Raw genomic sequence first — 11,948 nt, 5'->3', positions numbered from 1 at the left:
GCATGTTTATACTATATAATAAGTCTTTTCTTTTTTTTTTTTTTTTTAAATTTATTTAGATATGAAAATAGATAAAGAAACATGAAAGAAAATTCATGTTTTTTTATTTAGCCAAGATAACTAATGGTACACACTATTTAATGCTTTCTAAAGAAAAACATTGTTTAAGAGATATTGAATATTTACAATTTTATTTTTTAATGTGCACCATATTATATACAATTGTAGCAAGTGTATTATTTTTATTTATCTTTCGTTTTTATGTCTAAAGATGTGTTATATAGTGCCTGAGTTACTACTATATAAAATAATATGTATTACGCGCGTAATATATATATATATATATATATATATATATATATATATATATATTATACATCTAATTGTAATTGTACTACAATGTATACTATATAATATTTTCTTATCTCTAAGTGTATAAAACTATGGATAGGTAACAATTATTAATTATAAAATGTAAATAAATGATACTAAGAACATTCTACCTTATTATATTACAAAGGTTTAATTATCTTCAGGATGGATTTAGAATATTCCCAAGCTTCACTAAAACATTTAATTCAATTGTATTTTAGTATTTCTAAAATTGAAGGATCATTACGTATATATTTTTATACAAATAAAGATGAAAAATATATTTTGCTTTGACTTACTTATGTGCTGGATTCGCTTGGTCTAATTGCTCACTCAATTGTTGAATAAGAGTGGCAAACATTCTAAGATGTTCTATTGTTTCACCTTGCAACCAAGCTCGTGGTAAAGTACTCATAATCTATATAAAAATATTATTTGTATATATATAATGTGTTATCAAAAGTTCCTGGTCAATATATATATTTGTATGTTAGATTTCATTGCACTAAAATAATTACCATATTCGCCTTAAAAAGTGCATCTGGTGCAGATGAGACTCGTAAGCCAGCCAAAAGATATCGATTTAATAGCGATCCTAATGCTAAATTTTTTAATTGTGCATCTCCAAGAAGACCTTGCCAACTTAATAAATTTCGTAATAACTTTACTGCCATAGCAAATTGTCGTTGAAAAAATTGGTGCCTATTATCCAAAATTCTAAAAATAACATGATATAAATAAACATTATTAGTTTAGCTCAAAACACTATAATTCAAGGTTTATTTAACTGAATTAATTATATTTACTGTTTAGGAAAAATTGGTATAAAAACATCATTTTCAACAGCAGCTTTTACTTTTTCTAATATGGCATTAAATAATGATTCTAACGGTTTACTTGTATCGTTCAAGTTTGGGTAATCTCTAATAAGTCGATTTACTGTACCAACGAGACGTAATGTTTGAGAAGTAGACATTGGATCCCAAATTTTTTCTACGATAGCTGAAAATTATAAAATAAATAAAATTTTTTATTAATAGTTTTAAATGAGTATTAATTTCAATAAATAAAATGTGTAATTAGTTATTACCTGTTAACTTAGGTATTACAACTTTTTCAACAGTAAGCGGTACTAATCTTACGTCAGGGTCTCGTTTCAATGAATCTTCTGTTTCTTTTTTATCTAATGCATATAATAGTAATGTATTATACCACTTCGTTCTTTCTATATCAGCACTCTCCTAGTAATTAAATATAAAATATAAATATGTTTTATTACTAAGAAAAAATTTTTTTAAAGACTTATAAATGAATTACCATGATAGGATTCCAGGTTATTAATTGCAATCTTATAAGAGGTGATAAAATTTTGGGTATACATAAAGATACATAAGCTTCCATATAAGCATCTATATCAGTTTCTCTCCATAATTCCAACTTCGTTAAAATACCTCTTAGTGTACAATAATCATCCATTACATCAGAAAATATTTCTTTTCCTTCCCTATCAATTTCCTCTAAAAATAACAAAATAAAAAATATATATAATATATGTTTGAATATTTTTTTAAATTAATTCAGTTGAAAAATCAATAAAATACAAACACGTGATAATATAATGTATATTATTTTATCTCGTGAAATCATTTTTGAGAAGATGAAGGAGAAAATGTGAATGTTTAAAATAAATATACAACCTTTTGCTTGTTTAAATGCAAGATTTTGTTGTTCAGTGACCTCATCATCACTGGACATGCCATCTATATGCTTTGGTAGTGTTGGTGCTAATTCTCTAGCTCTTCTACGACGTGCTCGTCTACCTTCCCTTTCCGTAACCCGTCGAATACGTGTTTCGACTTCTGGACCTCTTCTTATTGCTTGACCTCCTGTAAAGTAATCATGTTATAATACCTATATGCATAAATGAAATAATTTAAATAATACAAAGAAACAGTTGCAAGAAATATTTTCAAAATAATATGACAAAATATAATTATTAGTAGTTCTATTATAGAGGTGTTATTTAGTTAATTTAATAAACAATTGTAACATTTAATAATTACTGAAATAACTGACTTGCTGCAGTTGTAATTTCTTCGGCTTGATCTCTCGTATCTTGTCTTCTTCTTTCCATTAGTTCTATTGAGCGTTCTCCGTATAGATCTAGCCAACGTTGCTCCAATCCAATAACCAAAGGCAGCTAACAAAAAATGATATATTAAAATTCGCACATTATAACAATTTAACATTGAATATATGCTCCAGAAAGTATATATATTCTTTATAGTAATATATATTTTATGGGTTTTTATTTTTTTTTTTTGTATTTATTTTATTTATTTATTTTTTTCTATAACAACATTTTATAAATTTCGCTAGCACGCGAAAAATATTATTTTATCACGATACTCTCTCTCTTCTCTTTTTTTCATATGTGAGCATACAAATTTTAAATTGAAACTACTTACCACACTTTTGTAATATATATTCATTTATAAATACTCAAAAATTATACTAATTTCTATGTTATACATTTCTAAAAATACAGAGAAGATTTTGACCCCCGGCAATACAAACGATATAAACGGGAAAAAATAGATAAATGGATAAATAGATTTCTTTACTTAATGGAATAATTACTAACGTGATTGCTACCTTCTTTCTTCTATACGTGTATTTTATGTGATATCTACCTTATTACAGCATTCATTTCAAGAAAAAAAGAAATAAATATATATAATGTATAATAAATGTGAATAAATATGAATAAATATACATAAATAATCTAATATATAAATTCAACATTACATTCTAATATATCTTGAGCTTTGCTATAGCTATAAAAGATATATATAAATAAATGGTCATCTGTTTGTATAAATCATTCACTTATATTCTTTGAAAAAAATTGATTCCTTTTAAATATTCCATTATAACAAATGATAATATTAAATCGACTGAATGATCTGAACAGTCGTTACAGTCTGCATGGAAAACCCCCGTGCACGTAAAAAAACGTGAGAGCGTATAAACCCACCTTCTCATCAAGACACTCTACCAAGTCAGTGACATACCCACGCAACTCTTGGTAATATCTGAAGCGTTGTGCAAGCTGCGGCGCACGAGCTTCGCCTTCATCCAATTCTTTCACAGTCTGCTCTAATTCCTGTTCAAGTTGATGTTGATCTAATTGATGACGCGAATGTACTTCTCGTAAATTATCCAACCTATAAATTTTCATTCATTCATATTATATAATAATATATCTATTATATTGTATATAACAATACACTTGAAATATACAACATGTGTGTGTGTGTGTGTGTGTATATATATATGTTTAGTGGTTTTTATAGATAAAGTGAATTGAAAAAAGAAATAAAACCTTGCACGCATTTTATTAATAACTTCTTGCGGAGTAATAGGCACTACTTTCGTTGGATCTGGTGGTTGAATGGTTGGTGGAGGTGGTGGTGCTGGCATCATAACCATTTCTAATGGCACTCCAGGTGCAACCATTTGATTTACATTTAATCCTAACGAGAACTGTTGTTGTATCATGGAATCCTGATGAGCTGCTGCAATCTGTATTATAAAACTCATTTTTACCAATATTCTATTACAAAACTAAGCTTTGCCATCTTTACACAGAGGTAAAATATAAAAGAAAATAATTTTTACCTGAGCACCTGTAACACCCTTTCGAATTTGTTGAGCTTCCCATTCTTCTTCTTCATTTTCATTCTCACTTTCTTCAGCAGAAACTAAAGAAAGAAAAAAAAATCATATGACAATTTTCTAAACCTTTTTTTAACTTTCATATTAATTAATCTTTATAATATATTACTTACTTTTATTTGAAACTTGAGATGCAAGAAAAGCTTCTCTCCTCTTCTCTTTATCTCGTGCTTCCGTATTGACAGTCATATCAATACGATCTTGAGAATCATCGTCGCTTCTATCATGATCTTCTTCTCTAATTAACCGTGATTTTCCTTTCTCATCACTGCATAGAATGTATATATATATATATATATATATATATATATATATATATATATATATATATATATAATTCGTTAAGTATTTACATCTAAGTATTAACAATCATCTATATTATTTCAATAATGATTACCTTGGTTCATCTAAAGGAATATAATCAGTTCCCAACTCCCTAGCCTTTTGTCTACGTTTTCTAGCTGCATGTATCATAGCAGCATCAGGTATACAGCCACCTGGAAAATATGGATATTAAAATAAGACATAACAAAAAAACTATTTAGTCTTATTTATTATATATCTGTGAATATGTATGCATGCACACATTCAACTCACTTTCAAGCAGTATCTTCATGGTATCAGCTTTATCAGTATTTTTTCGAAATTTATGAGAACGAGACTCATCTTCTTCATCAGATGTATAATCGTCCTTGCCTGCTGCCAATGCAGCTCTTCCATTTAATATCAGTGGTCCAGTATTTTTTATTTTAACCTGTTAATAAAAAATATATTTTTATATTAAAGATTTCTTAACAGAATAATACAAATTACTATTTTTGAAAACAAAATTGAAGTAGTGACAAATTGTAGTTATTTGTAGAGCTTTATAGCATGCTTCTTTAATAAAAAGATAAGCTGACAATAGATATGAAAAATATATAAGTGAAAATCTTGAAAAGATCGAAATTATTAATATCTGAGAATATATACATATATACATATATATATATATATATATACAAATATTTTATAGATAGTAAGAGTACACAGTTGCGTCTTTTCTTGCTATCATGAATAAACAATATAATTTATTTGAAAATAATAATATATGAACCACATATAAATACAAGACTGGCTATTCGTTTGAAATTGATAAAATTTAATTATTGAAGATTATTTGATTTGTGCAATACCTTGATATTATGTACACAAATATGAAATATTATTTTATATATATCCTGTATTATAAAACTTAATTATCCATTCTATCAAAATAAAATTTATAAATAATAGGGTAATAATGAACATGTCTTCTCGTTGTATATACCCCTTGAATGTGTGTCAAATATATACTTTAAGACGCAATAAACTGATACTTGAATATAAATTGGAGAAATTCTAATAATAATAATACATCATAGAGATAGCTTACTACTAGATCATCTGTCTTTATTTCTAAATCTTTTTCCTGTTTAATGGACATGTTTGCTTGCTCAGAGTCCACTTGCATTTTCTCTTCACCTTTCTTTTTTCTCCTTTCGTGATCTAGTTGTTTCATCAGTTTTTTGCTCCTTGAAGATTTCTTCACCTTAAAAACTTCTCCATCATCCGCTAAAAAAATCAATAAATTTCATTAAACAGTAGAATATAATTATTGAAATTAACATTAATTGTTGCATTAATCCTGAATCGTTTGACATACTAAAAATTCTTTAGAAATTCATAAATTAAAGCATGAATTTTTTATATCCAAGATATCTTAGGACATAAAATATTTCTCTTCTATTAATTTTTATCACAAATCATAAAATTTTATGTTTATTGATTACAATATTTATAATAAAATCATAAGATTATAGAAGCATATATGTAAGATACGTACAATTTCATAAATATCTAACCTGTATAATTAAATTTAAACTTAATTATATAATTTTAATGACAATTTAGTCAATTTATTACAAAATAAACTTTTTAACATGAAATTAAAAAGAACTATTAAACTATTAATATTATATATTGTTATATTTATAGCAATCAAATCCTTAGCTTATTACATTGAACATATCGTACAAATACATTTGATTTCATAATGTAAAAATAATATAAAAAAAAAAAAAGGAAAGAAAAAAATAAACTTTGATAAACTATTATCACAATTTTTGATAGTAGAAATATCTTTCAATGTTATTGTTCTATATCCTTATACAATAAATTAATATTTATATTTTATGCAATAATAGATGTTGCACTTACCTTCTTCTAGCTCCTCTCCAAAGCTAAGGAGCGTTTGTTTTGGTTTGTCTTTCTTCTTAGCTTTTATTTTGACAGGTTGAGTATCTTCAATTTCCATCCTGTTTTCATTATCCTCGTCCTCGTCATTGAAAGGTCGCCGACGAATATTCCGTTTTGGTTTATTAAATAATGACATTGTTAACACAGCAATAGTGGTAGCCAACCAACCTGAGATTTTAACTTGACCTATACACTAATTCAGCTGAAATTGAAATACCAATAAAAAATTGCAATTAACGAAAAAGAATATATGAAAATAAAGATATTGTACCACATACATTTGCACCTATTCTCGAAGATATTTTTCTACTAAGTACACGATGATGGCGATAACTCGTCCATACGAGACTTCACGATGCGAGTCGATCTTAGAATGTAAAAATGTAGAGGATAACTTCCTAATTCTAACCAAAAATGAAAAATATAATGGAGATTAACAACCAATGAAAATGTTTTCTACATATTGTGACATACACACACATAAACATTTGGACAAGTCGCGTCGGTAAAACGACGATAGCGACGCCTATGTGCAAATATTGCACTTCGCGGCAGAGTCAATAAAAAACACATGAGTTGTCAGAATATAGGAACATTTCAATATCTTGTTTAGTCCTAATGAAGGACGAACAACTAGAAAGAACTAAGACGTAAAGAACAGAGATGCGATTGTATATAAAGGAAAAATAAAGTTTTTATTACAGTTCCTTTTTTTTCTATTGTAGATATCGGATAATGTTTCCAGAAATCTGAACTAAATACACCACTAAATAATTTCAATGTAGTAAAGCTTTATTCCACCTTAAATAAATAATAATCGTCTCCGTCTCCTTCCTTTATTGCACCTTTGTTCTCAAATAGTTAATTCTCCCTTGATCGACACCAAAATGAAGAGTTCTCCATAAAATCAACTCTCTCTAGACGAAACGCTGATAATATTTTTATATTACCGATGACACATGCGACACCTAGCACCTTTGCAGCGAAAGGTTGCTAGTTGGCTTAAGGGCATTACTAGTATCATATTTTTCTAATATTTTTCAACCACATTTTTTATTCCCTTATTATTGGTAAATCTTATCGTATTTATATAGTAAATCAAATGTTCTAACCATTAATTTTGGAAAAGCAAAGTCGATTATAATTGAATCGCATATGTAATAACGACAATTTCAAGACATACATCGACGAAAAAAGATGTATCTTTCATGAGATAGAAATCGTCAGATTATTATTTATTGACTGAGAAAAAAGTATAACAATTTATTGCAATTCTAATTAGTAAACAATACTTGTCAATCGAAACAATCAAATTATTATATCTACATATATGTAGTTTGTTATATATTTGTAGTATTCGTTTATTTATAAGAGCAATAGGAAAAAAAAGAAAATTATAAACAAAGAAAATTTTTGTTGTAAGTATTACTTCAAATTAAAAATATTTTTATAGAACAATTGAATTTATAATAGTTTTAAGAATATAGTTGTTAAGTTCTTTATATAATTTTTTATGATTTAAGTGATAATTATTTCTACAGAAATGCGTGAAAAACTATGAATCATATTTTTGCAATTAATACTTGTGGATATCATACAGATATTGCTGTAACAATTTACAGGTAAAAGTAACAACAAATATGAAAATGTTCAAGAATATTTAACAACATTTTTGACTGTTAACTAAAATCATATTTTATTTTTAGTAATCGTATATTCATAATTATCTCTCATTTCAAGAAACTGGGATCATTAATTACAGTTAATCGAGAATCAGCTTTAAATCAATTTAACAGCAATATTTTCTCTACGAAGTAAGTATTTTTATTTCTGAAGTTTTTTTTCCCTCTCTATCTAATACAATTAAATTAAAATTTCAGTGTTATCTTTGGTAAAGATGAAATTGATGTTCATGCTGCTGCTAGATATATTGCAGAACAAATAAATATAGATAAACCTTTATTGTTGTCAATATCTTTAAAAGATTATAATAAAGAAATATTAAAAGTTATAACTGATAGTATAAATCAATTGAAATTGTGGTAATCCAAAGACTGATAAAAAATATGAGTTTAATATTTGGACAATTGGTCATTGGACCACCTGGTAGTGGAAAAACTACTTACTGTAATGCAATGTGTAAATTTCTGGAGCAAATAGGTAGAAAAGTAGCTGTTATCAACATTGGTATGTGAAATATAACATTAATTTATAATTATTTAGTTTATACAAATATATTTTCTTACCATCAGATCCAGCTAATGAAAATATGGAATATACCCCATTGGTAGATATATCTGAACTAATCAAACATGAAGAAGTAATGTCAGAATATGGTCTTGGTCCAAATGGAGCATTAGTTTACTGTATGGAATTTTTAGAAGCAAATGTCAAATGGTTGATTACTAAAGTTTTAAATTTAAAGGATTACTACCTTATTTTTGATTGCCCAGGACAGGTATAATTATACATCAGTATTTAAATTGTCTATGCAAATACATTATTGAATTATAACTTTGTTATAAATAGGTTGAACTTTATACACATCATAAATCTGTTAGTTCAATTGTTGAGAAATTGACTCAGAACTTAGTAAGATTGTGTAGTGTACATCTTGTAGACTCACATCATTGTAGCGATCCAGGTATATGTATTTTCTGAAAGATTTTATATATACATTTAAATATTTATAAACTAAATATAAAGATTTATGGTTTCTTTGCAGGAAAATATTTATCATCTCTAATCTTGTGTACAACTACTATGTTACAATTAGGTTTACCTCATGTTAACATTATGACAAAATTTGATGAAATGAAAAAATTTAGCGATCGTTTAGCATTTAATATAGATTTTTATACAGAAGTACTTGATTTAAATTATCTCCTAGAGAAATTAGATGAGGATCCTTTTACAGCAAAGTAAGTTATTTAATTTTTTGACAATTACAATTTAAACTCAACTTTCTATAAAAATGATAATAAATTTTGTTATATATAGGTACAAAAAACTTAATGCAGCTTTAATTTCTTTAGTTGAGGATTATAGTCTTGTAAGTTTTATACCATTAGATGTTTCCAATCAAGCACTTTTGTTACAAGTGAAAAATGCTGTTGATAAGGCAAACGGTTACATTTTTGGTGGAAACGAACCTCAAGATGTTCAAACATTATTGGCATGTGCTGTTGGAGCTGTCAGTGAAACTAAAAAAATGTCTACTATAGATGCATATCTTTGAATAAATATTAAATAATAATAATACATTATTATAGTATGATTTTTAAATTAAATATATACAAAAAATATACATTATATAAATATTTTCCTAGATCACACTAATTCAATTGGTTGACAAAAATTTGTGCTAAGTCGTCATAGTCATATACCCTTTTTAAAAAAGTATCCATTAACTTTAAGCCAGATATAATCTGTAAAATAAAATTTTTATATTTGTATATTATACTTTAAAGATTTTTTTTTTATATATGAAATGTACTCACAGTAATGCCAGTATCTAATGGGATTAAACTCAAAGGTACATCAATAGAAGTTCCAGGCTTTAATGTTCCAATTATTTTATCAGATATTCCACACCATGCAATTGAATCACTTGATTCCAAACTTAATAACAAATCCATACTTCTTTCTCTAACAATAAATAATCAAAATTGTAGTAGAATGCATTTATTTTTTATAACAAATTATGATAAAAAAAATATAAAAAAAATAAAAATATAAATTGATACATACGAAGTATTTGTTATGTGACAATTAAGATTCACTTGTTCTTCTAGATAAACTTTCAATGGAATATCTTTCATAATAACTCTTAAATCTCCATATTCTGGTGCCTATTTTCAAACAAAAAAAAAATATTATTCCATGTATCTAAATTATTATAAAATCTTTTGCATCATAAATAAGTAACTGAACCATTCTTTGTAACTGGCTTGTTTGCAGTCGTCCTCTTTCTCCCAGATTACTTTTCCATACAATATCCAATTTCCCAATATTAGTAGCATTATGCATCATTTTAGGATCTTTTTGTAAACTTAACTGAGGTTTTAAACAATATAGATATTGTCTACTGCAACCAGAATCCAATAAATTAATTTTTCCATAAATGCATTCTCCCTTTTCATTTTTATTTAATGTTGATACTAAAAAAAGATTATTTTTTAACATAATATCAATTAAGAACTATTTAATAATGTTATTACTTACCACTAAATAAATGTGATGATTCCAATGACACTTTTTCTAAACAAATTGGACCTACTGTAAGATTTTGTATTTGTGCCTCAAGATACACTTCATCAGACTATGCAAAAATATATGTTATTTTTTTAATCTTACTATTACCTATATCTTATCATTGATACTTACTTCTGCATTATAGAATTTTGTTTTTACATCCAAAGGCTTAACTACTTGAAATTTAAAATATTTCCTGAATGATTGTGGAGGACCCATTAAATTAGCAGGTACATAACTAACTTCGCATACTAATCTAAAATGATATAAAAATTTAATTACAATTGTTAATTTAATAAAAAATTTTTAACTTTTGTTTAACTTTACATATGTGTTCCTATTTCTTTAACTTCATGATGAATAACTTCATCTACTGTATTATCAGGAGCTAATTCCTTGACTTCTGAATTTCCTGACGATAATGAAATAACTTGAGTACTTGTTTGTAAATCCGCCTGTAAAAATATATAGTGCAATGAAAATATTTATATTCTTATTTTCAAAAAATGTTTAATTTCTGACACTTACCTTAACGGTCACATTTTTAACTACTTGATTACTACCATTATGTACACATAAATAACTTGAAAATATTTCTCCTAAATATATATTTCTGAAATATATAAACAAATCTATTATTATATTATATTATACTATTACAGAATACTTCATATATTTTAAGTAAAGAAAACTTAAGTATGACAAAAACTTATACCCAAAACTTTGCGGTAATACCATAAATTGCCCAATAGCAAGTGTTTCCATTCCTTGCAATGATGTGCAATCATTTTTTAATTCATTGTTGAGTGTATTACCTGGTAAATCTATTGAATCACAAGTAACAACTACAGGACTGGCAAGAGTGGGTCGTGTTAACCTCATTACTAGAAAAAATGTATAAAATTGTTAATTTCACATATTTGGCATAAAAAAAAAATATATTAAATACATATTTAAATGTAAACAATTATTATTGTAATATTATTGTTTTTCTTTTCTTTCACATTACACGATATATAAACATCAATATATATATATGTATATACATATATGTCAAATATGTATTACCTTTTAGAGCAAGTAAATATTCATTCTTTGGTTTGGTCTCCATTTTTTAGTAAGAAAATCAAAAATATTGCCAAGGTTTGACAAACTAATATTTATTTCCTATGAATCAAAACAACTTTTTACCAAAATCAACTAACACATTTTCTTACTGAAAGTTCTAAACAACAATCGAATTATTAATCTAGGGTCCCTACAAAGAATGTACAGTAAGTCGCATTTCTATGGTACGCGTATTTATT

General features: G+C 26.3%; 3 protein-coding genes across 7 annotated transcripts; 1 reads left to right on the top strand and 2 right to left on the bottom strand.

Moving 5' to 3' along the window:
• Positions 1-25: 25 nt before the first annotated feature.
• On the bottom strand, positions 26-6,767 carry LOC127066084 (PAX3- and PAX7-binding protein 1). Its single transcript, XM_050999370.1, has 17 exons — positions 6,666-6,767; positions 6,349-6,589; positions 5,525-5,703; positions 4,708-4,864; positions 4,508-4,607; positions 4,224-4,378; positions 4,054-4,136; positions 3,758-3,957; positions 3,410-3,599; positions 2,449-2,572; positions 2,070-2,258; positions 1,690-1,889; positions 1,463-1,613; positions 1,179-1,374; positions 891-1,089; positions 672-790; positions 26-564 (listed from the first exon to the last, which is right to left on the bottom strand). Exons 2-17 carry the CDS (start codon positions 6,521-6,523, stop codon positions 513-515), a joined length of 2,469 nt encoding a protein of 822 aa, XP_050855327.1. The 5' UTR covers positions 6,524-6,589; positions 6,666-6,767; the 3' UTR covers positions 26-512.
• A 1,143-nt stretch (positions 6,768-7,910) lies between these two features.
• LOC127066090 (trafficking protein particle complex subunit 13) lies at positions 7,911-11,873 on the bottom strand. 5 transcript variants are annotated; one of them, XM_050999379.1, is made up of 12 exons: positions 11,710-11,873; positions 11,357-11,525; positions 11,170-11,254; positions 10,969-11,096; positions 10,774-10,897; positions 10,612-10,708; positions 10,321-10,547; positions 10,138-10,238; positions 9,888-10,035; positions 9,453-9,815; positions 8,822-9,044; positions 7,911-8,751 (listed from the first exon to the last, which is right to left on the bottom strand). In XM_050999379.1, the coding sequence occupies exons 1-10, from the start codon at positions 11,750-11,752 to the stop codon at positions 9,723-9,725; spliced, it is 1,215 nt and encodes a 404-aa protein (XP_050855336.1). In that variant the 5' UTR covers positions 11,753-11,873; the 3' UTR covers positions 7,911-8,751; positions 8,822-9,044; positions 9,453-9,722. The 5 variants fall into 5 exon arrangements, with proteins under 5 accessions (XP_050855336.1, XP_050855337.1, XP_050855339.1 ...); XM_050999380.1 differs by having other exon boundaries at positions 7,911-9,044; positions 9,453-9,590; positions 9,696-9,815; XM_050999382.1 differs by having other exon boundaries at positions 7,911-9,044; positions 9,540-9,590; positions 9,696-9,815.
• LOC127066091 (GPN-loop GTPase 2) lies at positions 8,433-9,648 on the top strand. Its single transcript, XM_050999384.1, has 5 exons — positions 8,433-8,574; positions 8,640-8,845; positions 8,917-9,031; positions 9,113-9,308; positions 9,388-9,648. Exons 1-5 carry the CDS (start codon positions 8,454-8,456, stop codon positions 9,623-9,625), a joined length of 876 nt encoding a protein of 291 aa, XP_050855341.1. The 5' UTR covers positions 8,433-8,453; the 3' UTR covers positions 9,626-9,648.
• Positions 11,874-11,948: the final 75 nt, after the last annotated feature.

This window comes from Vespula vulgaris, chromosome 9 (genome assembly GCF_905475345.1).
Source record: "Vespula vulgaris chromosome 9, iyVesVulg1.1, whole genome shotgun sequence".
NCBI lineage: Eukaryota > Metazoa > Arthropoda > Insecta > Hymenoptera > Vespidae > Vespula > Vespula vulgaris.
This window is presented reverse-complemented; position numbering and strand designations above follow the sequence as displayed.